We start from the raw sequence: 25,274 nt of genomic DNA, 5'->3' as shown, positions 1-25,274 counted from the left end.
AGGCTGTGTATATGTGCGTGTATGTATGTGATGTATGTATGCGATGTATGTATGTGGTGTGTGTGTGTGTGTATGTGTGGAAGATTAGAAGATAAAGGGGACGAGGCAGTCGCGATCGGCGGGAAAGTCGTCGCGGAGCTTGGAGCGATACCAGTTGCGGGTCTGGAGGGCGCGGCCGGAGAGGTAGACGACCATGGTGAACCAGGAGGCGTAGGCGAGGAGAGAGCGAGCGATCATGGCGATGCCGAACCAGGCGATGAGCTCGCCAAAGTATTGTGGGCAAGTGACGACGGAGAAGAGGCCGGCGTGCGGGACGACGTACTTGGTCTCGCCCTCGCTTCGCAGGTTGGCCAGGATGGCGTGGTGGACAAGGTTGATGAGCTGACCGGCAGTATAAACAAGGACCGGGATGTGGAACCGTGACGGATCGGCGTAGATCGTGAGCGATGCAGCATCATCGACGGCGACGGAGATGTTGACCAGAAAGTGATGGACGACCGAGCCGAGCGAGTAAAAGGCGGCGATGCCAAAGACGGATGAGGTCAGCGGAGCCTTGGAGTACTTGTGAAGGAAGAGGCACTCTGAGACTCGCTTCCCGTAGTGGAGGAGGATGACAAGGAGATTGAGATGGTGGTAGAGCGAGGATGGCGCGCCCGCGTAGCAGTACAGCGCGAGATATACGGCAGCAGGGATGGCATACATGAGGGCCCAACCGATGCGAGCAGAGGGAAAGTCCCCTGCTGGCGCAAACTTGGAGTATGGTAGCTGATTGTGGCCGAGGACCTCTCCGTAGTAGTTGCTCACCACCACGGCGGCGGTGACGGCAGCAAGGATGCGGGTTGACGTCGAGTCAGCTGGGACCACCACATGGCCAAAGCTGGCGGCTTGGGCAACAAGGAGCCATGCGAGGGCGTAAGTGATGTAGAGTCGGAGCATGTGGTTGAGTTGGGTGTGAGTGGGTGGTGGGGTGGGTGGGGTGGTGGGGTGGGAAGGGGTGTTACAGGTTGGTGTGTGCTGCGTCAGCGATGGCGGCGTCAGCGATGGCGGCGTCGGCGATGGCGGCGTCAGCGATGGCGGCGTCGGCGATGGTGACGCCGGCCTGCGCTGCGTCGGCAATGGTGGGGCTGGTCTGCGCTGCGTTGGCGATGATGGGGCCGGCATGCGCTGCGTCGGCTTGCTCTGCGTCGGTGTGCGTTGTGTCGGCGTGTGTTCCGTCGGTTATGGTGGCGTCAGCTTCGGGTGGGACAACATCCCCTGGTGCGCTTGAATTGGCCGACGACGGCAACGGCACGTCGCCATCGCTGACGCTGGAGGCGGATCGCGGCGGTGGCTCAAAGGCGGCGGAAAACTCGGATGTGGCCTTGCGGATCTGCTTAGAGACGACCGAGAAGAAGCCCCAGACCGAGGATGGGGTTGAGGACGGTGAGGGCGCAGGGGAAGGTGAAGGCTCAGCGGTGGACGGTGCAGAAGGGGTGGCGGCGGGCGGGGCAGCGGCACTCTCGGCAGCCATGTCCGAGCTGAGCTGCGGTGGCGGCTCGTGCAAGTCGCGCGGGACGGGCGAGTCTGCGGCGCGCGGGTCGTCGTCCAGCATCGAAGCGAGCGTGGAGCCGACAGCACCGAAAGCAGCCGATGCGGTGGCAGAGACCTTGGCCAGCCGCTCTTTGACCCGCATGGCATCCATCTTTTGCGAAATCGAGTCGAGGGCAGAGCCCTGGCCTGCGCAGGGGTGGGTCGGGTCGGCACCGTCGCCGGCAGCGCCGACGTCGCCAGCGTCGACAGCGTCTGCCCAAACGCCGTAGTTTCGCGTCCGGGTCCAAGCCCGGGCAAACGGGAGGCCAAAGGGGGCAACGCCAAGCGCGCCGTCGTCGCCGACGTCGAGACGCTGCTTGCGCGCCGCAGCCGCAGTGGCTGCAAACGCGGCAACGTAGCCGGTGAGCTGCGAGGCAAGCCAGGCCTCCAGCTCGGCCTCGGCGCCAGGAAGTGCGGTAACGCAGGCCTTGACCAGCGAGTCGGCAAAGTGCAGGTCATCAAGCGTCGGGCTCAGCACCTTGCTCCACTTGTCGCCAAGGACAGTGCACGACGCGGCTTTGAGATCCACGAGGAGCGCCGCCGAAAGGACGTCCGGCCGTGTGAGGAGGTCGTTCGAGGTGGCGACTGCAAACGCTGGTGCACTTGCCACAGTGTCGACGCTCTGCAGCACAATGTACGGCCCGACAGCGTAAGCGCCCATGTCAAAGGTGGCCGCAAGGATACTCCGCAGCGCGACGAGGGCGCGGCAGGCAAGTTGCGCTGGCGACGAAAAGACCACTACACGGGCCTCGAGGATCAGCGCCTTGACTACCCGTAGGACCGAATGCTTGAGGGCGGTAACAAGGGCGGCAAGGACGCCGCCGGTGACGCCGTCGGCGGACGAGAGGGCGGCGACGTCGGCCGGGCCCGCGCTGGCCAGCTTGCGCGAGAGGCTCTCGTATAGTGCCGGAAGCAGCGCGGCGTCGGCAAAGGCGTCGGGCGAAGGCGTCATGTAGGCACGGGTAAGGATGCGGGTGTCGCTCGCCAGCGCGTCGTAGGCTGGGGTGCGGGCAAGGACAACCAGCGCCTTCTGAACCCGCGATCGGGTGGTGGCCGCGTCGAGCACGATGCCACCGGCACGCAGCTCGTCAGTCCGCACCTGGCGGAAGCAAGCAACGCCATGGACGCGTCCTGTCGGATCTTCGAGGCTTGGGAGCGTAAAGTACACCTCGTCGGTGGTGTATGTGTGGCAGCCGTCCGGAAGGGCCAGGAATGGCAGGTTGGTCCACGGCTCGGGAAGCTCATCGTTGGGCAGCGGTGGGTAAGCAGCCTCGACTTGGTTTCCGAGTTGATGCTGTTAGCCGCCGATTAGGCCACCGACCACCGCAACCGGGCACCCGTCATGATCGTGACCAACACCATCGCCGACAGCAAGACCAGCACCGTCCCGACCGACGTTATCATCACACACACACACACATATATACACATACACACACACACACACACACACACACACATACATACACATACACACATACATACATACACACACATGTATACCCATCCACCATGAGTACCACACAATGCTCCCTGCCCATCATCACCACATCACCTTCCCTCCTCCCCACCACCTCAACCTTCGCTGACAGACCGAGAGACAGCCACGGCCAAGGCCACGACCAAGGCTACGCCCATATACACATACATGGAAGCCAACCACCACCACATGAAGAATGGTCTGCTGGGTGGCTGCCATACTGGCAAGTGGTGGTCTCTGTAAGAGGTGTGTACCTCCTGCACTCGTCGTCTACCTCGTATCCGTCAGTCACGATGTCGGCTGGCTGCGTCGGTGTTCGTGTCCCTGCCAAGGGAGCCATGATCGGCTGCCAGGACGCTCAGGTTGGTCACGCGGCTCGGAATGTGGTTGACGAGGGAGATCGGATTGGGTTAAGGGGGAAGGGAGGGAGGGAGGGAGGGGGAGGGGGGGGGGGGGGGAGGGTAGCGACGACAGAGATCGGTGACATCGGATCATGAGTGATCGTAGCAGGGGATGGAAAAGGTTCTGGAGAAGGTACATACGCTTGTGTTGCATCCTCTTGATCCTTTGCCATTCTCATCAACATACTAAGACATGATATATCCCCCCCTTCCCCCTCCTCTCTCTCTCTCTCTCTCTCTCTCTCTCTCTCTCTCTCTCTCTCTCTCTCTCTGACCACATCGCCTCCCTAACCACATCGCCTCCCTTACCACATCGCCTCCCTAACCACATCGCCTCCCTAACCACATCGCCTCCCTAACCACATCGCCTCCCTAACCACATCGCCTCCCTTACCACATCGCCTCACTTACCACATCGCCTCCCTTTACCCACCGTATCCTCCCATCGGAGCCCTGCCCCCCCCCTCCCCCCCCCCCTCCTCTCTCCGAACACTCTGCTCTGCCAGACTGACCACAACGGGCACGCGTGACGGTACCAGACTTGAGCCAACCAACCACAGCCACACCCCTCTCCCGACAACCCCCCCCCCCCCCCCCACCCCCCACTCCCACACTCCCACACCACCTACGCCAAACCCTCTTCACCATGACCCACCACGTCACCGGTATACCCGTATGGTTCTTGGTCATGCTCATGCTTTCGGCAGCCGTCACCTGGCCTTCGGCCGCGGCGTCGCCCGCCTCTATCACCTCCTCCACCGGCACGGCGGCGGTGACGACCACAGCGTCCATGGCGTCCATCACGACGATGACTACCGCCATGGAGGAGAGACGGAAGATGATGGTTGAGAGCATGATGAAGCAATGCACCACTTTGCAATGTTGGTTGGACGACTTGGTCGTCCCGCTTCCTCCGCTTACTCAAACGTTGGACGATCTGGTGACCATCAGCTTGACCAAGGGCGAGTGCAAGGGCTTTGTTCTTGGTCATCTCGAGGTCAATGTGGCAACGGAAGAAGGCACCACATCGCTGGACGTCAAGGTTGGGGCGCTGGCTGTTGAATGTGCGGGTGATTGGCATGTGCAAGAGGACAAGTTCCCGCATCTCCATGGCTCGGGCAGCTACGATCTGGCCATTGGTGACGGCTCGCGCCTTGACCTTGCTATGGGCCTTCATCACATGTCGGCAAACTTTCCTTCTTCCGTCTCAGTCGAGGACTGCACTGCCGTGGTCGAGCTGGCCAAGGTCGAGTTCCACGGCGGCGTTGTTGCCGACCTCATGGACTTTGTCATCAAGTTGCTCCACAAACAGCTCCAGGTCGAGCTTCAGTTCCTCCTCTGCTCCAAGGTTGCGCCTGATCTGGCGTCGAAAATGTCGCTTGCGCTCGACCATGTGGCCGACGAGGTCGGGACTTGCGTCGCCGAGCGCCGCGCCACGCCGCCGCCGCCACTTCCGCCGCCACCGCCCGGCGGGCTCATCAACCTCCGTACCAACCCGGTTGTTGCCCTCCTTGACTACGTCGTCAACAACGTGTCGACCTCGGTCGGGCTCGACGCCCTCGTGGACGAGCTCACCGACGACGGGTACTACGCCGTCGACCTCAACACCACCCTCGCCGTCGCCCTCCTCGACAACACCCTCAACATCACTATCGAGCTCGGCGAGCTTGCGCTCAATGGGCTCGACACCTGGCAGCAGCTTGACACGCTCCGTCCGGCCTCGTGGTCGCCGTACGTGCTATCGTCATCGATTTCGGCCGACGCTCTGGCCGCGAACATCTCATTCTGCGTGGCGGCGAGTGCCACGGCACTCGCCGGCGATGGCGTCTTTACCGACTGCGGTGTGCTCTCGGGCAGGCTCGCTGGAGCCACGCTCGACATCTCGACGTACGTCGCGATTGACGCCGAGTTTCTCAGCTCGCTCGACACCTCGCAGTACCTCTCGCCGGGCAACTTGCTTGCCTCGGTCGACGCTGTCAGTCTTGAGTCGCTCTGGTTCAACGCCTCGTTTGTCGACGTCGTTGTGTATGGCCTCAATGGGACGGCCGGCTCGGAGCTCAACACCGCGGCTCTGGAGACGCTCCGGTTCCTCGAGTACGGTTTTGCGGCGTCGCTTCCGGGCACGCTCGACTGCGTGGTCGTCCCGCTCGTCGAGCCCGAGATCAACCACGCCTTGGCGTCCGAGCTCAAGACGCTCAAGGCGCAGTATCCACAGTCGGGTCCACAAGAGCAGGAGGAGGCGTTCTCGCATCTGGCGATTGTCATTGCGCTGGCGTTTTTCGTCGTTGCTTCGACCACCTCGCTCGGTTGGCTGGCGTACGTGGGCAAGACGGCCAAGGACGACGACGACCTGCCTCTTGCGCTCGCGCTCGACGTCTCGCCGGTTGTCACCAGCGGGCTTGTTGTCCTCATTTGGGCTAACCTCGCTTGCGTCATCAATGTGAGCGCAGGCACTGTTGCGTTCCTCTTTGCCTTTTTCGACGTCGGCGGCCGCGAGGCCCACCTCCCGTCGCTCTTCTCGTTTACGCTCAAGGGCTCTGTGCAGGACTTTTGGGATGCCAAGGTCTATCCGCCAGCCATCCTCCTTGCCGTCTTCTCGGGAGGGTGGACGTACATCAAGCACTCGGTGCTTGCCGGCTCACTGCTGCTGCGGCCGTCGTGGTTCCCGCGGCGCGTCCGCCTCCTCGCCCTCCACCTCACCCAGATGATGGGGACATGGATCCTGGTCTCCATCTACTCGATCTACCTCGTCATGATCACCCTCCATGTCAAGCTCATTGCGCCGCCCGGGGCGCCGTCCGGGCAGACCTTTACCGTCGACGTTGCTGTCGAGCCGACGCCGCTGATGTACGTCGAAGTCGCCACACTCTGTGCCTGCCTCTTCTTCTCGCACCTTGTCCTCAAGCTTCATCGCAACGAGGCTCGCCGTCACCAGCTGGTCACCGCCGGCGCGATCTCGCCGGCCGGTGTTGCCCTCGTCCTCAATGGCGCCGAGTGCGGCTCGCCGGGCTCGACGCCGCTCGGCTTGGCAAGAGACTCGGCGGTCGGACCTCCGCTCTGGCGCAAGGCCTCGGTCGGGGCCACGGTGTTTGTGGCAGTCACCTCGGTCGTCACGCTCGCCTGCGTCTCCATTGCTGCTGTTGTCCCGCTGTTCTCGATTGAGCTCGACGGCGCCATCGCGTACGTCCTTGGCGTCCTTGAGCAGCCCTCGTCGGAAGAGTACTCACTGTATGACGTGGGCGAAGCCTTTGTCCGTGCCACGCACAAGTCCAACTTTGGCATCATCGTCCTGCAGGTTCTCTACTACATCGCCTCGCTCGTGCTCCCGCTCGTGGCCACGCTCCTTGCGGTTGTCCTCTGGTTTGTCCCGCTCAGTCTTGCGTGGCAGCGCCGCCTCGCCGTTGCCGTCGAAGTCACCTGCTCGTGGTCCGCCGTCGACGTGGCTGTCATCTCGCTCGTCGCCGGCCTTGCCCAGCTTCACACCTTTATCGGCTTTGTCGTCGGCCCGCAGTGCGCCGCCCTCAACCCGATTCTCAACGAGTACCTCTCCGAGCCGCTCAAGGGCAACACTGTCTGTCTAGCCGCAGACGCCACCCTCATGCCCGCCTCTTACGTCCTTGTTGCCGGCGCCGTCGCCTTTGTCGCCCTCTCGGTCGTCGTCTTTGTCCACACCCACGCCCACGTCCTCGGCCCTTCCGTCCCGGCCTCTGACGATGAGCCGTCGTCATCTGGCTACCATCGCCTCAACTGATTCTTTATTGTTAAACCTCTTTAACCCTGTATCCATTGTGGTCGGGATCTCGATCGAGACGCTTCCGACAGGGAACACGTAGTCTTTCCTGGGGATGGAGGCAAGTTGATCAAGACCAGGAAAAAGTGATCGCAAAATGGCTTGAAATGGGACGCCAGCGTCTCTGGCTAGAAGCTATGTATGACAGTACCAAGAAATCGAATCGAGGCAAGCTGCGCAGAGTTTGAGACCTTCTGAGTTGTGTGCCAGGCTGATCATCTCCTTATCCCGTCCCGCTCGCCCATGCGTGTGACCATGACCACACACGATACTAATGATTATTGCAACGTTCGCCCCAACGATGACCATGAGACCAACGATTATTGCAACGTTCGCCATGAGACCAACGATTATTTCGAACGTTCACTCCAGTCAATTGCTTGCAACCGCAGCCACTCGACGTCGCGCAAGCTCTCAGGTTGAGCAAGTGGCCGAGGGTTTGTCAGGGGGAGGGGAGCGACATGACGAGCCAGAGTGAGTCTGCCTGTGACGAAGGCATACCAACAGCACGCGGTGGTGGCGGTGGCGGTGGCGGTGGCGGTGGCGGTGGTGGTGGTGGTGGCGGTCGTGGGCGTGGTGGTGGCGGTGGTGGTGGTGGCGGTGGTGGTGGCGTTGTCGTTGGTGGTGCGCCTGGCTCCCCACATCGCTCGTTCTCATCGGAGGACTCTGATGACGACTTTGACACCGAGTATGCCAACCAGTTTGAGGTCTATCCTCGTCCGCCTACTCCTCCTGACCATCGTGTTCGACGTGGGCGTGGTGGGCGTGGCGGCGGCAGTGGTGGCGGCGATGGAGGGCGTCCTGGTCCTGGAGGCGGTCCCAGTGTTGGCACCGGGCTTGGAGGCGGCGGCCTGGCGGCGCCTGGTGGGCCAGGCGGTGTCGGGTATGGCTTTGGTGGCGACAGCGGACGGTTTGGCGAGCAGGATATGGGGCTGGGTGGCGGGCGCATGGGATACGGCTACTACAGCGGCCAGGGACAGGCGCATCTCGGAGGTGATGCCATTGGTGGGCTCGGCGGCCCTGGCTTGGGCCACGGGTATGTCGGGCTCGGCTCGCACGTGTCGGGGCGATCTGGCGGACAGTCCGGGCTCCCGCACGCACACATTTCCGGGGTGTCGATGCCGTCGACAACCGGCGGCGGGCCGGGGACCATCCCGCGAGTGGCGTCGTTCTCTCGCTCGTGGCGCACGGCCGGCATGGGCCGGGACGGCTCGTTCCGGGCCGGCGATGACGGCGACTTTCCGTCGGACGACTCGATGGATGGCGTCCGCGAAGCGCGGTCAGTGACAGGTGACTTTTTGGAACAGCACTGGGCGAACCAAGAGCAGCTTGTGCGCGGGCTCGTGGCCCAGGACCGAACGGACCGGCGGCATCTGCGGACCGAAGCGCGGATGTTCTGGCGATTTCTGTTGCTACTGGGCATTCCGTTGCCCGTCGGACCATCGCCGGCGGCTGTCGGCGACTTTGGCGGCAGCCTGCAGCTGCACACCACCGACTCGCGGCCGGGCTTGAACGAAGCGCCTTCGGTCTCGCACTCGATGCGGACGGTGGTACGGATGACGCGCAACTCGACTTTACGGTCACCGTCGGCGCTGTTTGGCGACGCTCGTGCGGGCGGCGTCGTCATCGAGCAGCAGGAGGAGGACGAGGGCGAGATCGCCAGAGCAGGGAGGCCACCACTGGAGGTGGCGCGCCTGCATCCTCATGCAAGCTCCAGCGGCTGTGGCGAAGAGGAAGATGAAGAGGAGGAGGAGGCGATGGGTTCCGCGGCTGGCAGCGGGCTGCCACAGCCGCGGCTGGTGGGAGGCTCGCCGTCGCTCTGCTCAGCGCGCGCACTGCCTGTTTTTATCCTCCGGCTCATCATTGTGCTTTCACTCTTCTCGCTTCCCGCGGTGGCGCTTGTGCTTGTGCAAGAGTCGCCGGCGTATGCTGTGGCATTTGCACTGCTCTCGCCGGCGCCGTTCCTGGCCTACTTTGGCGTTCTGCGCAACAACCCGACGCCGCGGCTTGCGTTCCTCTTCCGCAAGTGCACCAAGGCCGAAGAGCACCGCGGCATGCGAGCGATGAGCCTGACAGCATCAGTGCGGTTTCTGACGTCGACGCTGACGCGTGACTTTGAGGCGTTCAACCCGCTCTCGCTCGACGAGCTCCGCGTGGAGCTCAACCGAGTGGTCTTCCTTGTCTTTGTGGCGGCGGTTGTCTCGTGCTGGCTCCTCAACTCGAAACTCATCCGGATTTTCGACGACGTGTCTGTGGAGCTCCCGACGGGCGCACGGCCTGCGCTGCACCTACTGTTCTCTGCCACGGTTTGTGTGCAAGTGGGCGTTGTGGGCGTGTTTGGCGGCGAGCTCGTGCTGCTTTCGGCAGTGGCGCGGGTGGTCCGCGGGCGGATTCGGATTGGGACGCTCCGCGACGTCGAGGTTGCCTCGCTCTACGAGTGGTTTACCCGGGTCCAGCAACTCTGTGCCGAGCACTACGCGTGGATTGGGCCTTGTCTGGCGGCGTACGCGCTCGCCGGCGGCTACTGGCTGACGACGATCTGGACGGTCGGGTGCCCCGGGTGCAACGTGCTTGAATCGATTTCCGAGTTCAACGTCATTGTCTACGTCCTTGGCATTGTCTTTGCGCTCCTCCACATCTCGGCCCAGTTCTCGGTGTTTATGCGCGAGATTCTGTCCGAGATCCAGCGGCTGGCGACGATGCGGCGGTCGGTTGGCATCGACACCTCGCTCCTCGTCTACCAGAACAGCATTTCCGAGGGCTTTGGCCTCCTCGGCTATGTGGTGACACCGCGGCTTGCTGGCGGACTCACTATTGTGGCACTGGTCACGCTCGGCATTGCGCTCCGGGCGGTGCTTTTGTAAACAAGCGCAGAGGCTTTGGCTAGATGCGGTCAGAGCAGGTCGTCGATGAGCTCGTCGTAGAAGGACGAGCGGAGCTCGCGGGCTGACGGCGCCTTGGCTAGACTTGACGATGCCGCGAGCGAGGCTGTTGATGCGCGTTTGAGCGTTGCCGACGAGTTGCCGTCGCTCGACGACCACGAGTTGATGTCGAGCTCGGTCTCGGTCTCGCGGGCCTCGATGAGGAGCGCAGACGGCGACGGCGGCGGCGACGAGTCGTCTGCGGCGGCGTCGAGCTCGGCGAGCAGGCCCTGGAACCGCTTCGACGCCGATCCAAAGGTGCGCTTGAGGCTCATGTTGCGATACTCGCGCCATGTACCCGAGTCCATCCGCGACGGCGTCGCCCGCCCGCGGATGCGTAGTGCCCGGTCAGCGACGCCCTCGGAGGCCGGCGCCTTGGGCGGCGGTGCAAGTGCGGCGGCGGCAGCGGCGTCAGCAGCAGCATCGGCGTCGGCCGGCCGCAGCGAGGTCATCGGCGTGTGCATCTCGAGCTCCGAGGTGACGGTGTCAAGGTCGGGGTTGGCAGCGTCGGTGGCAAACGACTCTGAGCCCGAGTCCGAGCCCGAGCCTGTGGCGGTGGCGGTGCCCGACAGCGACGACTTGGGCAGGGCGCACTTGACGCCAGCAGCGGCGCCTGGGCGGACCGGGGTGAGAAGGGCAAGGGCAGCAGCGGTGGCAGCAGCAGCGTCGGCAGCAGCGGCGTCAGCATCGGCAGCAGCAGCGGCGTCGGCATCGGCAGCAGCAGCGGCAGTGTCAGAGGCGCTTTCGGGACTGCGCGGCGGTGGTGCGGCGATGCCTGTCGACGACGAGTCGCCCGACGACGAGTCACCCGATGATGAAGCGCCTGGCGACGAGTTGGGTGATGTGATGGTTCGCGAGGTGGTGAGCGACGACGGCGGATCTGTGTCGGACTCGCGCTGCGATGCACGCTGCGATGCACGCTGCGAATGGGCGACCGGAGCCGGCTGACACGCCAGCGGCGAGGCGGGTGTAGACTCGGACTCGGGTACGCCGTCATCACCGTCATCGCCGTCGTCGCCGGCGTCACCATCGTCTCCGGTGTCCGAGCGGCGTTTTCGGCGTCTCCGGCGACGGCGCGAGGCGGCGGCGGCGTTGGGCGAGAGCGCGGGCTTGCGCTTGCGGCGACGCTTGCGGCGCTGGGCGGTGTCTGACAGCGACGACATCGAGTCCGAGGCAAGCGGGGTGGGAGTCGGGGTGTTGACGAGCGGGTGGAGAGCCGGGGCTGAGATGGGATGCAAGGCCGAGTGGTGCGACGGCGGGTCGAGGTGTTCGGGCGGCATGGCGTGGGAGCGGACAAAATCGGCCATGTCCGCGTCGGCAAAGACAAAGCGTGGGCGACCATCGGGAAGGCCCGAGTCTGTCGAGGCGGCGGTGACGGAGCGAGCACGGGCCCGCGACGAGGCACCCACGGACGGAAGCGAGGAGGCCGTGTCGAGAGAGCTGTCGATGGAGACCTCGGACGAGGTGCGCGAGTGCGAGGAGCGGGCCGGGCGCGAGGTGAGGCCGCCGACGGGCGCACCTGCAGCGAGAGCGGCAAAGTGAGTGAGCGACGAGAGAGCATCCTCAAAACGGACAAAGCGCAGACGCTGCATCTGGTAGGCAACACCTAGGAAGCGCTGCATCTCTGCGCCTAGCGCCTCGTAGCGGCGACGCGCGTCGAGCATGTCGGTGTCGTACTTTGAGAGCGTGGCGGCCGAGACCGGGCGAGCTGCGACATCAGCGGCGGCGACCTCGATGTTGTGCAGGAGCGACTCGTAAGCGTCAAAGGCGGATGAGAGCGAGTCTTCAAACGATGCGTAGCACTCTGCCTCGTAGGCGCAGGCGCGAGCGGCCTCTTGGGCGATGTCGGCCTTGAGCGAGCTGCCGCGAGTGCTGTTGACGTGAGCAGCGGCAGCGAGGGCCTTTGACGTCTCGATGAGAGCACGTGATGCACCTGTGCCAAAGCCGGAGTCTTCTTTCTTTGCCAGGGCATCAAGGGACGATGCGGCCGAGTCGAGAGCGGCGCCGTAGGCAAGGGTGGCCTTTGCCAGCTCTGCGGCGATGCTGGCGACTTGACCTTGACCAGCGAGTTGAGCAGCAGCTGCCGATTGAATGACCTTGATCCCGGCTGGTGCACAGAGATGGTCGTGGAAGGGAGTCGATGGGGTAGCACCTGGCGCAGTCGACGGAGTTCCCCCACCTCGACTTGCTCCTCGACCTGTTCCCAGGCCTGCCGAGGCGGAAAAGGTCTGCCCAAACCCGCCACTCTCATGCCCCCCACCTTCGCCATTGGTGCGTGAGTGGGATGAGCCCATGCGTCTCGTGTCTACGTCGAGTGTGTCTGTGTGTCTGTGTGTGTCTGTGTGTGTGTGTGTGTGTGTGTGCGTGTATGTGTATGTATGTGTGTGGTGTGTATGTGTATGTGTGGAAGGGGAGGTGGGAGGTGGGAGGTGGGAGGCTCAGCGGGAGTTGGCTTTGGCGCCGTCGCCGGGAATGGGAGCGGCGGCGGGTCGTCACCCACCGAGCCGCCGCTAGCTGTGCGGTCGGGAGGTTGCTTGGTTACGGAGGGCGAAAAATATGTTGGCGAGACACCGGGACTTGCCGGTAGTGGTCGGCTTTCTGAATGGCCGAGACAGGCAAATGGGGTAAGTGTGGTGGGGAGAACGAAAGGTATGACGCGCATCTGGGGGTGGGTGGGTGGGTGGGGGTTGGGTGGCTACATGGAACGGCTACATGCGGGGGTGCAGATGAGCGGCTTGGGCGCGTAGCTATTGATGCGTCCAATATGGCGGCATGCAAACGCAACAATTGCCGGTGAGCGGCACAGGGGCGACGCCGAGGGTGTGGAACCAATTTAACGTACGAGCTGAAGTTGCGGCTGAGTAGCCGGAAAGGAGAACGCGTTGACCCTGCCTTTGATGCCAGGACGACAATGGAGAGGGTGGGATGCTGTAAGGATGGGGGTTGGGAGAAGATTGTGTCATGTAGCCATGTGGAAATTGATCTGCGATGGTGGTGAGTGAAGATAGTTCGGTGCGGAGCCGGGGTGATCAGTATTGGCGCGGGTCTTGTCGGAAGCGGCTCGCGCTGCCAGCTGCAAACCACACCAGGCAGCTATGGGAGAGGGAGCCACTTGCAAACCTGCCAAATGCGTCTACGGTAGCATCCACGCGAAGGAGCACCTGCTGCCTTGAGGAGCAGTTTGCATGTTGTCGGTGTTAGAGGCGGCCTACCAAGCTCTGTTGGATAGGGCGTTTCACGAAGGGTTCGTGCGGGCAATTTCAACCGATGCGTCGACAAAGAACCACTTCGCGAAGTCCCCCAGTTCCCCGCCTGGTCAAAACCAGCGGAAGAGCAGCGTCATCCGTGAGGTTGTAGTGGATCGCTGACAACACAGATAAAAGCGGAGACAGTGACGGGGCAAGCTTTTCAGAAAGCTGAGAGGCTGACAAGAAAGATGAGCATGATGAACGCAGTGTGTGCGCGCGATGGTAGTGTTGCGGCTGTGATTCGCACGTGCGCTGGCGACACGTCGCCAAATTGGGCAAGCTGTCGAAGGAGCCGCGACAAAAACCAGAGGCTACCCACCCCTCGCACACACCACTCACCCCATTGCATAAGAAGGTAGGTATGTCAGTCTGTCAGAAAGGGACATGCGAGGTTAAGCATGGTTCCGGGGCATGTCTCGTCAAGCTGTGGGATTGTAGCATGTGCGTATGTGTGTTTTCTCGGGGGGTTTGCCCTGGGGGGAGGCGCGACGTCGACGAATCGGCCAGGAACCGACTCCGAGTTTGACCCGCTTGACCAGGGGTGTTGGGGGTTTGTGGCTTTAGGTCAGCCAAACCTACGCAAAAGCGTAATCGATATGTGACGGTTGTGTGTGTGTGTTTGTGTGTGTGTTTGTGGGATAGGGAACCGTGGTGGGCGATGACGTCAGTTGTCTTCGACAGTCATGCAATTGCTGTCCACGTGTCGTAGGGTGTGGTTGCTTTAGGGTGCCTACGCTACCATGCGGAGGACTAACGGAGGTGCGGACATTTTTCGCCAACCCTTCACGAAGGGTGCAAAAAAAAATATGGAAGGGCCCGTAGGCCATGGCTCCCCAACCCCTGGTGGTCAACCGCGGCGGCCGGGAGGACTACAGCATAGTGGATCGAGCAACAGCTCGGGCAACACTAGCAACAACACATCAACAAGCAACAGTGGCGAGGAAGAGAACAGGACGGCGTCGTTTTCGAATGAGAGCGTCGGGTCACGCGAGGCACGGCGGGGCGGCGACTTTTCGCGGAGCACGGGCTCCATCTCAACACCACGGACGTCGGGCTCGGACGGCTCCGGCTCCACCACACCACCGGATTCATACAAGGACCGTGAAGGCAGAGGCAGCGGCAAGAAGGGAGATGTGGCCGACACGGCTGGCGGCAATGGCACAGCCGGTGGTGCGGGCGGGACGCGTACAATGTCGTCGATGGAGGCGCCGCGGACGCCGACAGCGCCGCCAGTCAAGCTCGAAATGCCGAGCGTGATCAAGACGGGCAAGACGCCGCTGCAGCGGGACCGACAGCGGCGCAAGGAGCGGCAGCGACGACGCGACATCCTCGACACGCTCGAGGTGCTGCGGCATCACGTGCCGATCAACTCGGCTGAGCGAGTGACGCGGACGGTGCTCCTGCAGCGGACCATTGAGTACATCGGATACCTGGAGCAACGTGTCAAGCTCCTGGAGGCGGCGCCGATGACTGGCGGCATGGCCGCGCCGATAGTGCCTCCGCTTGCCGCGTCGATGGTGCCGCAGCTTGGCCCCGGCGGGGTGTCGTCGCCGTTCCCCACAATCGACCTCACGTCCGGTGTGGTCATGTCTGGGCTCTCGGGCACGCCTTCGTCGTCGAACGAGTCCATGCCGATGGCGATGGCGTCGTCGTCGTCGACAGGCAACCCAAGCAGCAGCATGCCTGTCTCGGGCTCAGGCTCGGGCTCGCCGCTGGTCGGCCTGAACTCTGCGATGCCGGGCTACCCGCATGGCATGCCTGTGCACGGCGGCTTTCCGCAGGCGAGCCAGTCGAGCGCTGCTGGCGGCTGGCCGTCGCAGGCTTGGAATCCGTCGATGCATGTGCAGCATCAGCCTCAGCATCAGCAGCATGTGCCGGCGCAGCAAGCGCAGATGCAGCAGGCGCAGCAGATGCAGCAGCTGCATCAGCTCCAACAGATGCAGCAGATGCAGCAGATGCAGCAGCTGCAGCAGGCGCAACAGGCGCAGCAGGCGCAGCAGGCGCAGCAGATGCATCAGCTGCAGCAGCTGAAGAACCAGGCCCAGATGCTGCAGGCCCAGCATCAAGCCTCGCAGCAGGCCGCGCAGCAGCAGGCAAGCGGCAACACCCCTCAACCAACACCAACGGCAAGCGCATCGGCGAAACCATTTCCGGCGAACCGCGCGCAAGCAAGCGCCATCATGGCATTGCATCCACCACCCCTCACTTGTGATGTTGTTCTTTATTCTATTAACACACTCGGATGCCGACCGAGCGGTCGCTCCGCTGGCTCGACAGCTTGAGAGATCTCCTCGCATGACTGCTGCGCTGATGTTCAGTGCGAACACATCGGTGACCTGTGTGTAAATGAGCTGCAGCCACGTGCTCGCGTTCACCTTACGCCATCGGAGCTGTTCACATGGCACCACGTCGTTGTCAGTGTGTGGTTTCGCAGGTTGACTGAGTCACTGAGTCGTTGGCTGACCGAGGGGATGGCAGGGCAGCCGAGTGCGACCCGACCCGCCGCTCCTCCACAGCCAGCACTCGACTGCGACGACGACAGCCGCGAGTGTACCGAGTGAGCAAGAGTTGTTGAGCCAGGTGGTAACAAGTAGTTTGCAAGCATGTTCTCGACAAGGATGCTGGGGATGATGCCGGGTATGGGTATGCTGGCAGCGAGCAGTGGGTTGGTGACGAACATGACGCGCCGGACGGCGACGAGTCTGACCACAACCGTGGGCATGCTGGCCGGCAGCGCCACGAACCGGAGCATGGCACCTGGAGGCGTGGCCGGAAACGACGCCATGCCGCCGTACACGGCGCGGTCGCTCGAGCTGCTCTCGGCCGAGATGGGCGGGGCCGAGTGGAGCGACGAGGCCGAGGACGAGAAGGCTGTCGCTGGGAGCGGGTGCGCGGCGATGGCTAGCCAGTGGACGGCGTGCGGAGGAGCGAGGAGCGTGTTTGCGCGGAGCAGCGGGCAAGGCGGAGCCGGGCTGATGGCTGCTGTTGCGGCCGGCAACGTAGTGGCCCACCGCGGCGGTGCGGCGAGCGTGTGGCGCGGGTATGCGACGTCGGCGCGGCGGCAGCGGGCGCGGGTCCGGCTGCTGGAGCGGCAGCGGGAGGAGGAGGAGACCGAGACGCGGCGGCGCGAGGTGGTGGATGTGGAGCGTGGCGATGGGCGGTATGGCGAGCGGGTCGAGTACTCGGAGCGCGACGTGTTTACCGGCCAGCAGGCGGATGCCATCACCGACGACGTGGGGCGGTACCTGGTCAAGGTGTACGCCACCCTCGGAGCGACGGTGGGCGCGGCGGCGGGCGGGACGATGCTTGGCATGTTTACTGCGCTTGGTAGTGTGTCGCCGATGGTGTACGCGCTCGGGGCGTTTGTGCCGATCTTGGGCGTCTCGTTTACCCGCGGGCGCGACGTGTCGCCGACGTTGCGGGCGGCGATGCTCGGAACTGGCGGCGTGCTGATGGGCCTCTCGTCGGCGCCGCTTATTGGGCACTTTCTGGCAGTCGACCCCACGATTGTGGGGACGGCGCTCATGGGCACGACCGCTATTTTCGGCGGCTTTTCGCTCATGGCGCTCAAGGCGCGACGGCGGGCGATGCTCACGCTCGGCGGCCCACTCATGGGCTCGCTCCTCGCCATCGTGGGCATCCAGCTCTCGACGCTCTTCATCGACTATGCGCCGTCGACGCTTGCCGTCCTCAACAATGTCTACCTCTACGGTGGCCTCCTTGCCTTTTCGGGCTTTATCGGCTACGATACGCAGCGCATGATTGAGTCGGCCCGCGACGGGCACAAGGACCACATCGACGACGCGCTCGGTATGTTCCTCAACCTCCGCGGTGTCTTTATGATGCTGCTGCAGATCCTCGGCCGTCGCGACTGATGGCTCGAGCAAGTGGGAGTAAAGGAGAACCTTCGATTCGAACAGTAGCCCCACGCCGTGACGTCACGGCGGTTGATTGCCCTGAGTCTGCGCGCCGCCCTGCGCAGCGGCGAGCCCATGCTGGAGCAGGAGCGTTGTGGAAGGGTTGTTGAGAGTGATCGGACCATGACTAGGGGAAGGAAAGCTGGCGGGCGAGACGCTGTCTACGCGTCACGCTCCACCACTTGCTGCAGCGGTGGCTGTAGACTCCACCACCGAGTCCGCAAGTGCGGGAGTTGCGCAGCCAAATTGATTGGCCACCCGGAAGGCTCGTTTGTCATTGATTGATACTACAAGTGATCGAGCGTTTCACCACTTTTCTTTGTGCCGCTCACTGCACGTCAAGCGACCCAATGCTGCGACTGACGCGGACTGTACTGGGCCTCCCGGGCTTTACGGGCGGCTTCTCGTTTTCAAGCGCTGTACGCATGTTGAAGGGGAGCGGGCGGTGTGTGTGTGTGTGTGTGGAGTGCGAGTGTGGGAAAGAGCGTGGACTAGGCGGGGTGGGCGGGCGCGCCACGTGGCGCAGCGCGCAATCTTAGAGGCAGCAGCTGCAAGAGTGTACGAGACAGTTTTTTTGTGTCCAAATTGTTTTTGGCTGATACTCACCGGCAAAAGAGCGGTGGATGCGGTGGGGAGAACAGGCTGCGCTCGCTGCGGCTCGCAAGGTTCTCATCTCGGACCCGATCGATCCGATCTGCGTCTCGACGTTTGAGTCTGCCGGGTTTGAGGTTGACGCGCGCGACAAGGTGCCTGCGGACGAGCTTGTGGAGCTAATCAAGAGCTACGACGCGCTGGTGGTGCGGTCGGGGACGCAGGTGACGTCCGAGGTGCTTGCGGCCGGCGCCGGCAAGCTCCGTGTGGTGGGCCGGGCCGGAACCGGTGTGGACAACATCGACGTGGACGCGGCGACGGCGTCCGGCATCATGGTGATGAACACGCCCGGCGGCAACACAACGTCGGCAGCCGAGCTGACGGTCTCGCTGCTGATGGCGCTCTCGCGCGACATCCCGAACGCGACGACGTCGCTTAAGTCTGGCAAGTGGGAGCGGAAGAAGTACATGGGGACGGAGCTGGAGGGCAAGACGCTCGGGCTTGTCGGGCTTGGACAGATTGGTCGGCGGGTGGCGGCCATCTGCCGGGCGATGGGCATGCGAACGATCGGGTACGACCCGCTCATGTCGGCTGACGCGGCTGCGGCCGAGGCGATCGAGGCTGTCGACCTCGACGCAGTCTGGGCCGAGGCCGACTTTATCTCACTCCACACGCCACTGACGGCGGAGACGCGGTCGCTTGTGGACGCAAACACGCTCTCCAAGTGCAAGCCCGGAGTGCGGATTGTCAACTGCGCGCGCGGCGGCATCGTCGACGAGGCTGCACTGCTCGACGCGCTCAACTCGGGCCATGTGGCCGGAGCAGCGCTCGACGTGTACGAGTCTGAGCCGCCTCCAGAGGCGATTAAGCCGCTGCTCGAGCATGAGCGGTGCATCTGCACGCCGCATCTCGGCGCGTCGACGGAGGAGGCGCAGCACAAGGTGGCGCACGACATTGCGTCGCAGATTGTGGACGTGTTTGAGGACCGGGCGGTCCGTGGGGTGGTCAATTCGCGCATCCTTGCCGAGCTGATGCAGCACAAGGATCTGCTGCCGTTTGTGGAGCTCGCTGAGCGAATGGGCTCGCTCCTCATCCAGCTCCGCGCCGACAAGCTCAAGTCGGTGACGCTCTCGACTCGCGGCGACCTGCTCAAGGGCAAGTCGAGCCTGCTCAAGGCTGCGGCACTCAAGGGCATGCTCACGCCGATGGTGGAGGAGCCTGTTAACTTTATCAACGCACCGTCGATGGCGACCGAGTTTGGTCTCTCCATCAACGAGCTGTTTGAGAACAAGCCGACGATGCACGGCAACGAGCTGACCATCACGTTTGAGGGTGCCGACGGGATGCGGTCGGTGAGTGGTACTGTGACCGGGCGCGGGACGGCGGCGCCACAGCCGCGGATTGTCAACCTCGACCAGTTTGCCATCGACCTGCTCCCGCAGGGCAACGTGCTGTACTTCCGCAACGATGACAAGCCCGGCGTGATCGGCGCGATCACGTCGTTGCTCGGCACGGCCAACATCAACGTCGGCTCGTTTGCGCTCGGCCGCTCGCCGTCGGGCGCGGCGGTCGGCGTTGTCTCTGTCGACTCGTCGATTCCGGACGAGCTCATCGACTCGATTGCCGGGCTTGACGGCATGATTGCGGTGCGGTCGGCAAAGCTGCCGGCGCTCTCGTCATCGGTTGGCGGCGCGCTCGGGCTCGACGAGTCCAAGCCGGTCATCCGGCCGAACAACCCCAAGTTTGGCTCCGGCCCGTGCTCAAAGCGCCCGGGCTACGACGTGGCCGAGCTCCCGACGGGCATCCTTGGCCGCTCGCACCGTTCCTCGGAAGGCCTTGCGCTCCTCAATGAGCTCACCAACGAGTCGAAGCGCATTCTGAGCGTGCCCGACGAGTATCACGTCGGCGTCATGCCTGGCTCGGACACTGGAGCGTTTGAGGCTGCGATGTGGAACCTTCTCGGCTCGCGGCCGGTCGACATTGTCCATTTCGAGTCGTTCGGGACCGGGTGGTACAAGGACGCGGTCCAGCAGCTCAAGCTCGATGTCCGCAACTTTGGTGTTGATGCGTACGGCGAGTTCCCGGACGTGTCGGGTGTGAGTCCGGCGCACGACCTCGTCTTTACCTACAACGGTACGACGTCGGGCGTGCGCGTGCCCGACGGCGCACCATTCATCGCCGACAACCGAGAGGGCATCACGCTCTGTGACGCGACCTCGGCAGTCTTTGCCATGGACATGCCGTGGGACAAGCTTGACTGCACCACGTACTCGTGGCAAAAGGCGCTTGGCGGCGAGGCCGCGCACGGCACGATGATCCTCTCGCCGGCGGCGGTGGAGCGGCTCAACACGACGACGGCGTCGTGGCCGGTGCCCAAGGTGTTCAACCTCCGCAAGGGCGACGGCTCGGCCAACCTCGACATTTTCAAGGGCAAGGTCATCAACACGCCGTCGCTCCTCGCTGTCGAGGACTGCCTTGACGCTCTCCGCTGGGCCGACTCGATCGGCGGCCTCCCGGCCATGATTGCCAACTCGCAGGCGAACCTGCGCGCCGTTGAGCGCGCCGTCGATCGCTTCCCGTGGCTCTCGTTCCTCGCCAAGGACGCTGCGACCCGCTCGTCGACCTCGGTCTGCCTCGAGCTCGAAGGCGCCACGCCCGAGCAGGTCAAGGCCGTCGTCGCCCTTCTCGCCTCGGAGCGCGTCGCCTACGACATCGGCGCCTACCGCGACGCCCCGCCCGGCCTCCGCATCTGGTGCGGTGCGACCGTGGAGACCGCCGACGTCGAGGCGCTCATGGACTGGGTTGCCTGGGCCTATGACGAGGTTGTCCGCAAGTGAACGACGCAGTGAGGAGGACGAGGGAGTTTAGCTTGTATCAGTTGGCCGCGTCCATGACAAGTGGGCCATCGCCCGAGCCGAGGCGCTTGCGCAGCGTCTCCATGATGGCCTCGAGACCGGCATCCATGACACGCCGCGGCGGAAAGATAATGGGGTTTCCGCGGAGCGCTTCGAGAAACACCAGCCGCTTGCAGTGCGCAAGCTCAGGCGGGAGTGACCGGATGTCGTTGTCGGAGACGTCGAGGCGCTCGAGGTTGGTCAGAGCGCCGATGGTCTTGGGCAAGCTACCCAGGTAGTTCTCCTGCAGCTGGAGATTGCGGAGCTGGACCACGTCGGCGAGGTGCTCCGGCAAAAAGGTGAGCTTGTTGGACGAAAGGTTGAGAAAGGTGAGCGAGGTGACGGCGTCGACGCCTGTGGCGTCGTCGAGTAGCGTCGACGAGAGACCGAGCTCGGTGAGCGGCATAAGCTCGAGGCCGACAGGCACGACGCCGAGCGGATTGCCCGAGAGATACAAGCGGTGGAGATTGGGCAGCCCTAGATTGTCAATGACGTCCGCCATGAGCTTGTTGCGTCGGAGGTCGAGAGTGTGGAGCGAGGACAGCTCAGAGAGGCCGTCGGGCAGGAGCGTGAGCCCGATCTGACACAGCGAGAGTTTGGTTAGATTAACCAGAGTAGCAACCGCCAGAGAGTTGGCGGCAAGGCCGGCATTGCCGCGCAGCCGCAGTACTTCCAGATTGCGACATGCAGCCAGCGACGGCGGCATGGCCTTGACGCCACAGCCTTCGAGCGTGAGATTGGTGAGCGAGACGCAGCCAGCGAGGCTTGGCAGCGCAACCAGGCCCGGGTTGTTGGACAGGATGATGTGCTGGAGTGCCGCCAGCCGGGAGAAGAACGAGTCTGGGAGCTCTTGGATCTCGTTGGACGCGAGGTTGAGCCGCTCGAGCATGGGCAGGTCGGCAAGCGCCTCAACGTTGATGAGCTCGTTCTCCTGGGCAAAGACAGCAGTGAGAGAGGCCGGCAGAGCTGGTAGGACTCGCAATTTGTTGAACGAGATGTCGAGGACGTCCAGTGCGGTACTCTGCACAACAAGCGGATCGACGGCAGTGATCTCGTTGTGGTGGAGTTTGAGCGTGGTGAGCGCAGGCAGGTAGAAGAGGACAGCCGGCGTGGTCTCGAGCCCATTGTGCGAGAGATCCACCACAGTCAGGGAAGAGCATCCGGCGAGAGCCTCAGTGAGAGGCAGGAGAAACATTCTATTCTTGGCGAGCGAGAGCTCGGTGAGCTGCTTGAGGCCGCCGATGGCATCAGGCAACTCGACCAGCTGGTTCTTGTCGAGCAGCAATCGCCGGCAGTTGTGCAGTTCGCCTATCTCATCTGGTAGCGTGGTTAGCTCGCTAAAGAGGCGTGAGTCACGTAAAGGGCACATGGATAGCACTCTGGCCAAGAGGGGAGAGAGAGGAATACATACTTCTTGCTCAAGTCGAGGCAGAGGCAGCCCTCGAGCTTGTCGACGGCTGGCGGAAGGTCGGAGAGTCCGCGGACTGAGAGGTCGACATGGGCGACGTCCGACAAGGTGCGGAGCTCTTTTTCAAGGGCAGACTGCTCCGAGCCCATTGTGTGTGTGTGAGGGGTATGTGTGTGTCTGTGTGTGTGTGTGTGGGGGGGGGGGGGTCGAGTGGGTCGGGTTGTTGCGTGAGGGGCCAGGGTGCGGGGCGGGCATTCGCTCGCAACGCTGGAGCCCCTGGCCTTTATCACCCAACTCCAAAGTGGAAGCAAATAGGGTTGTGATAACCATGGCGCATATGAACGTTTGTGGTGTTGTAAAGAAAGCAGCCGTCGCTGCTGTGGCTGACCAGAGGCGGCGGATGGAGGTGGCGAGGAGGGTGCGTGTGGGCAAGCGCAAGGCTGTGGTGGGCGCGAGGGCGGTCAAGCTGGAGAAGGGCTTGCGGGCGTCGCCACATCAGGCGTATGGGATGCATCCTGAGATGGAAGGAGTACTGAACTGGGCGGTTACGTCGGCTGAGGGGAAGAGGATGCTGTCCGGGTGGTTCTCGGTTGACGAGGTGGCGGCGGTCGGGGCTGTGTTGGCGGCCGGCGGCGTGGACGCGCTGGACGAGCTGCGGCAGCTGAAGAAGGAGGAAGGGGGATGAGCGGACGGTGTCGCCGTTCAAGGGCTCATGGAGCGTAGATCCGCGAGTGGAGGCAGCTGTGCGGATGAAGAGGGGGAGGACGGTGCATCGTCGGGATCGGCTGGCTGTACCGGAAGGGTCGCGTCGCTTGCGCCTCGGCTGGACGAGTATCTGGTGGAGGGGAGGCCGATGTGCGCCGTGATTGACAAGAATATGGGGATGCATCCTGATTTCACGGATGTGTTCTACTGGCAATTCAAAGCGGGAGGCAAGTCGCTGCATTCTGGATGGTATGCAGTGCGCGAGCTGGAGGTTGTGGCGCATCTGCTCGTCCAGTCTGTGTTGAATGGGAGCCCACTGGATGGTGATGTGGACACGCGAGTGAGCGAAAGTCGGTGGGAGGGGGAGATACCTGCTGTGGATCCGCGGGATGTGCAAGAGCAGGCGAAACGTAAGGCGGAAGCAGGAACGGTGGCTGCCAAGGATCGGCAAGCTGTGGACGGACGGGCGATGCGTGTGTTTGCGCAGGGCTACCTGCTCGATGGGAAGAAAGTGATGGTGAGTGTGGTCAAAAATAGAGGCATGCATCCTGTGCGCGAGATGATGGCCTACTATCACTTGGATGTGGCATATGGCAATGCGGCGCGGCAGCTGTTCTCGGGATGGCTGACGGTTGACGAGGCGGAGTGGGTGGCGCACATGGCGATTCGTGAGTGGCTGGCGCTGAGCAAGGCTGAGCGGGAGGCCAAGCGGGCAGAGTACGCTGCTGCTGCGGTGGAACGGGCTACGAAGCGAGGGACAGCGACGACGAGTGGCTTGGATGGGAGGGTGGAGGTGTGTGATGGCGATCCGCGGGTGATGGGGCTGTCACGGGCTATGGTGATGTGGTCGTATGGGGTCAGACATGGAGATCGGTGGCCTGTTGGTGAGTGGAACAGGGTGACGCTGGATGGGTTTGAGGTTGATGGAGCCAAGCTGAGCGCGAAGTTGATTAAGGAGTATGGACGGCATCCGATGAATCCGAGCGCGGTGTATTATCATTTTAGGGCTGACGGTCAGGGCTACGGGGCGTATTGGTTGCGGCAGGATGAGGTTGCGCTTGCTGCGCATCGAATTGTGGAGGATGTGCTGGCGGGGCGGAAGGCGGCGACCGGATTGGCGGTGGCGGAAGAGATAGCGACGTCGAGCGGGTATCTGGGCCGGCCGATGGAAGTCGATCCGCGGGAGGCGTGTGTGCGAATGGAACGCAAAGCTGAGGTGAGGGCAGTGCCCAAGTCTGAGCGGAGCGTGGTGTCTGCGGCCGAAGGTAGGAGCCTGGCGATGCGAGGGTTTGTGGTCGATAGGAAGATGGTGAGGGCGGTTGTGGCCCGGAAAGCAGGCCAGCACCCGACGCGCAATGGAATGCTGCATGTGAGGTTGGAGTTTGGGTCTGGCAAGGCAAAGAAGTCGCTGTTCTCCGGGTGGATGACGCGGCGCGAGGCGCAGTGGGTGGCGCACTTGGCGATCCAGGAGCAGCGGGCGAAGCTAAGGCTGGCGGCGCAAGATGTCGGGGCTGGAGTGGCGTGGAAGCCGACACGTGAGGAGATGGCGCGTGTGGCAGGCGTGCTGCGGCCTGGGCTTGCGCTTGCAGTGGACGTGGAGGCCGGGGTGATGGAGGATTTGCTGCGCGGAGTGATCCGCCGGTGGGTGGTGTTTGACGCCGACAGCAAGGCTGTGATTGGAGCTGGCTGGTGGAGCGTGGATGAGATGGTGGGGAATGCGGAGGACGTGGGCGTGGTGGAGGGGATCGCGCGGAAGCGAGCGCGGCGACGGAGGAAGGTGCTGCCGATGGTGTCGGACAGCGGCGATGACGGGGAATCGTCGTGTGTGATTGGGGTCGTGAGCGATGCGGGGAGCAGCGGCTCGAGCTCGGAATCCAGCAGTGGGATGTCGTCTGGCGAGTACCGCGAGTGGAAGCGGCGCAAGTTCCTGGAGGCGATCCGGATGCCGAGCAGGGAGGAGGTGCTGCGTATGCATGTGGAGGAAGGCAAGTCGTGGAATTCGATCCTTGGCGTGCTGAGCGAGGTGAGAGAGCGGCGGCGGATGGTGACCGAGTACTTTATCAGGGGAGGGCTTGTGAAGGTGGAGGAGGATGGGCAGTAAATGACGAGGGGCAAGAGTCATGGCGGGGATGGGGACGATGGCGGTGGCTGTGATCTTGTTTATTTGTGTTTGGGTTGTGTTGGGTGTGGTAGAGGTGGTGTTGCTAATGCTGCTGGTCATGCTGATGCGATTGCTGTCGGGTCGTCCAAGTCACCGTGCCCGTCGTCGTCGGGATTGAGGCATGGGTAGGCCGATGGGTGTTGGTGGAGGGGTTGAGGGGAGGCGTGGATGAGGATGTGGTTGGGGAGG

The 25,274-nt window shown here is 63.2% G+C and overlaps 10 protein-coding genes across 10 annotated transcripts; 6 read left to right on the top strand and 4 right to left on the bottom strand.

Moving 5' to 3' along the window:
* Positions 1 to 84: 84 nt before the first annotated feature.
* Positions 85 to 936, bottom strand: AMSG_06778 (3-oxo-5-alpha-steroid 4-dehydrogenase 2; the record flags this gene model as incomplete). The annotated part of the gene is made up of 1 exon (XM_013901390.1): positions 85 to 936. One exon carries the CDS (start codon positions 934 to 936, stop codon positions 85 to 87), a length of 852 nt encoding a protein of 283 aa, XP_013756844.1.
* A 43-nt stretch (positions 937 to 979) lies between these two features.
* AMSG_06777 (uncharacterized protein) lies at positions 980 to 3,268 on the bottom strand (the record flags this gene model as incomplete). The annotated part of the gene is made up of 2 exons (XM_013901389.1): positions 980 to 2,863; positions 3,218 to 3,268. 2 exons carry the CDS (start codon positions 3,266 to 3,268, stop codon positions 998 to 1,000), a joined length of 1,917 nt encoding a protein of 638 aa, XP_013756843.1. The 3' UTR covers positions 980 to 997.
* Positions 3,269 to 4,138: 870 nt separating this feature from the next.
* AMSG_06776 (uncharacterized protein) lies at positions 4,139 to 7,201 on the top strand (the record flags this gene model as incomplete). Its single annotated transcript, XM_013901388.1, has 2 exons — positions 4,139 to 4,236; positions 4,402 to 7,201. 2 exons carry the CDS (start codon positions 4,139 to 4,141, stop codon positions 7,199 to 7,201), a joined length of 2,898 nt encoding a protein of 965 aa, XP_013756842.1.
* Positions 7,202 to 8,356: 1,155 nt separating this feature from the next.
* AMSG_06775 (uncharacterized protein) lies at positions 8,357 to 10,125 on the top strand (the record flags this gene model as incomplete). The annotated part of the gene is made up of 1 exon (XM_013901387.1): positions 8,357 to 10,125. A coding segment is annotated over one exon (1,748 nt), but the record flags the coding sequence as incomplete, so codon positions are not given.
* Positions 9,911 to 12,699, bottom strand: AMSG_06774 (uncharacterized protein). Its single transcript, XM_013901386.1, has one exon. The coding sequence runs from the start codon at positions 12,453 to 12,455 to the stop codon at positions 10,134 to 10,136; it is 2,322 nt and encodes a 773-aa protein (XP_013756840.1). The 5' UTR covers positions 12,456 to 12,699; the 3' UTR covers positions 9,911 to 10,133.
* Positions 12,700 to 14,599: 1,900 nt separating this feature from the next.
* Positions 14,600 to 15,825, top strand: AMSG_06773 (uncharacterized protein; the record flags this gene model as incomplete). Its single annotated transcript, XM_013901385.1, has 2 exons — positions 14,600 to 15,625; positions 15,664 to 15,825. The coding sequence occupies 2 exons, from the start codon at positions 14,600 to 14,602 to the stop codon at positions 15,706 to 15,708; spliced, it is 1,071 nt and encodes a 356-aa protein (XP_013756839.1). The 3' UTR covers positions 15,709 to 15,825.
* A 111-nt stretch (positions 15,826 to 15,936) lies between these two features.
* AMSG_06772 (bax inhibitor 1) lies at positions 15,937 to 17,328 on the top strand. Its single transcript, XM_013901384.1, has one exon. It carries the CDS (start codon positions 16,013 to 16,015, stop codon positions 17,282 to 17,284), a length of 1,272 nt encoding a protein of 423 aa, XP_013756838.1. The 5' UTR covers positions 15,937 to 16,012; the 3' UTR covers positions 17,285 to 17,328.
* Positions 17,329 to 17,676: 348 nt separating this feature from the next.
* Positions 17,677 to 20,769, top strand: AMSG_06771 (D-3-phosphoglycerate dehydrogenase; the record flags this gene model as incomplete). The annotated part of the gene is made up of 2 exons (XM_013901383.1): positions 17,677 to 17,745; positions 17,968 to 20,769. The coding sequence occupies 2 exons, from the start codon at positions 17,677 to 17,679 to the stop codon at positions 20,752 to 20,754; spliced, it is 2,856 nt and encodes a 951-aa protein (XP_013756837.1). The 3' UTR covers positions 20,755 to 20,769.
* AMSG_06770 (leucine-rich repeat protein soc-2) lies at positions 20,764 to 22,368 on the bottom strand (the record flags this gene model as incomplete). Its single annotated transcript, XM_013901382.1, has 2 exons — positions 20,764 to 22,148; positions 22,223 to 22,368. The coding sequence occupies 2 exons, from the start codon at positions 22,366 to 22,368 to the stop codon at positions 20,792 to 20,794; spliced, it is 1,503 nt and encodes a 500-aa protein (XP_013756836.1). The 3' UTR covers positions 20,764 to 20,791.
* Positions 22,369 to 22,771: 403 nt separating this feature from the next.
* On the top strand, positions 22,772 to 25,037 carry AMSG_06769 (uncharacterized protein). The gene has a single exon (XM_013901381.1). It carries the CDS (start codon positions 22,932 to 22,934, stop codon positions 25,023 to 25,025), a length of 2,094 nt encoding a protein of 697 aa, XP_013756835.1. The 5' UTR covers positions 22,772 to 22,931; the 3' UTR covers positions 25,026 to 25,037.
* The last annotated feature ends 237 nt before the right edge of the window (positions 25,038 to 25,274 follow it).

This window comes from Thecamonas trahens (genome assembly GCF_000142905.1).
Source record: "Thecamonas trahens ATCC 50062 unplaced genomic scaffold supercont1.29, whole genome shotgun sequence".
Taxonomy (NCBI): Eukaryota; order Apusomonadida; family Apusomonadidae; genus Thecamonas; species Thecamonas trahens.
This window is presented reverse-complemented; position numbering and strand designations above follow the sequence as displayed.

Excerpts from the sequence above, each read along its gene's own strand:
- AMSG_06774 (XM_013901386.1), bottom strand. The coding sequence starts at position 12,455 with ATGGGCTCATCCCACTCACGCACCAATGGCGAAGGTGGGGGGCATGAG.
- AMSG_06772 (XM_013901384.1), top strand. The coding sequence starts at position 16,013 with ATGTTCTCGACAAGGATGCTGGGGATGATGCCGGGTATGGGTATGCTG.
- AMSG_06769 (XM_013901381.1), top strand. The coding sequence starts at position 22,932 with ATGGAGCGTAGATCCGCGAGTGGAGGCAGCTGTGCGGATGAAGAGGGG.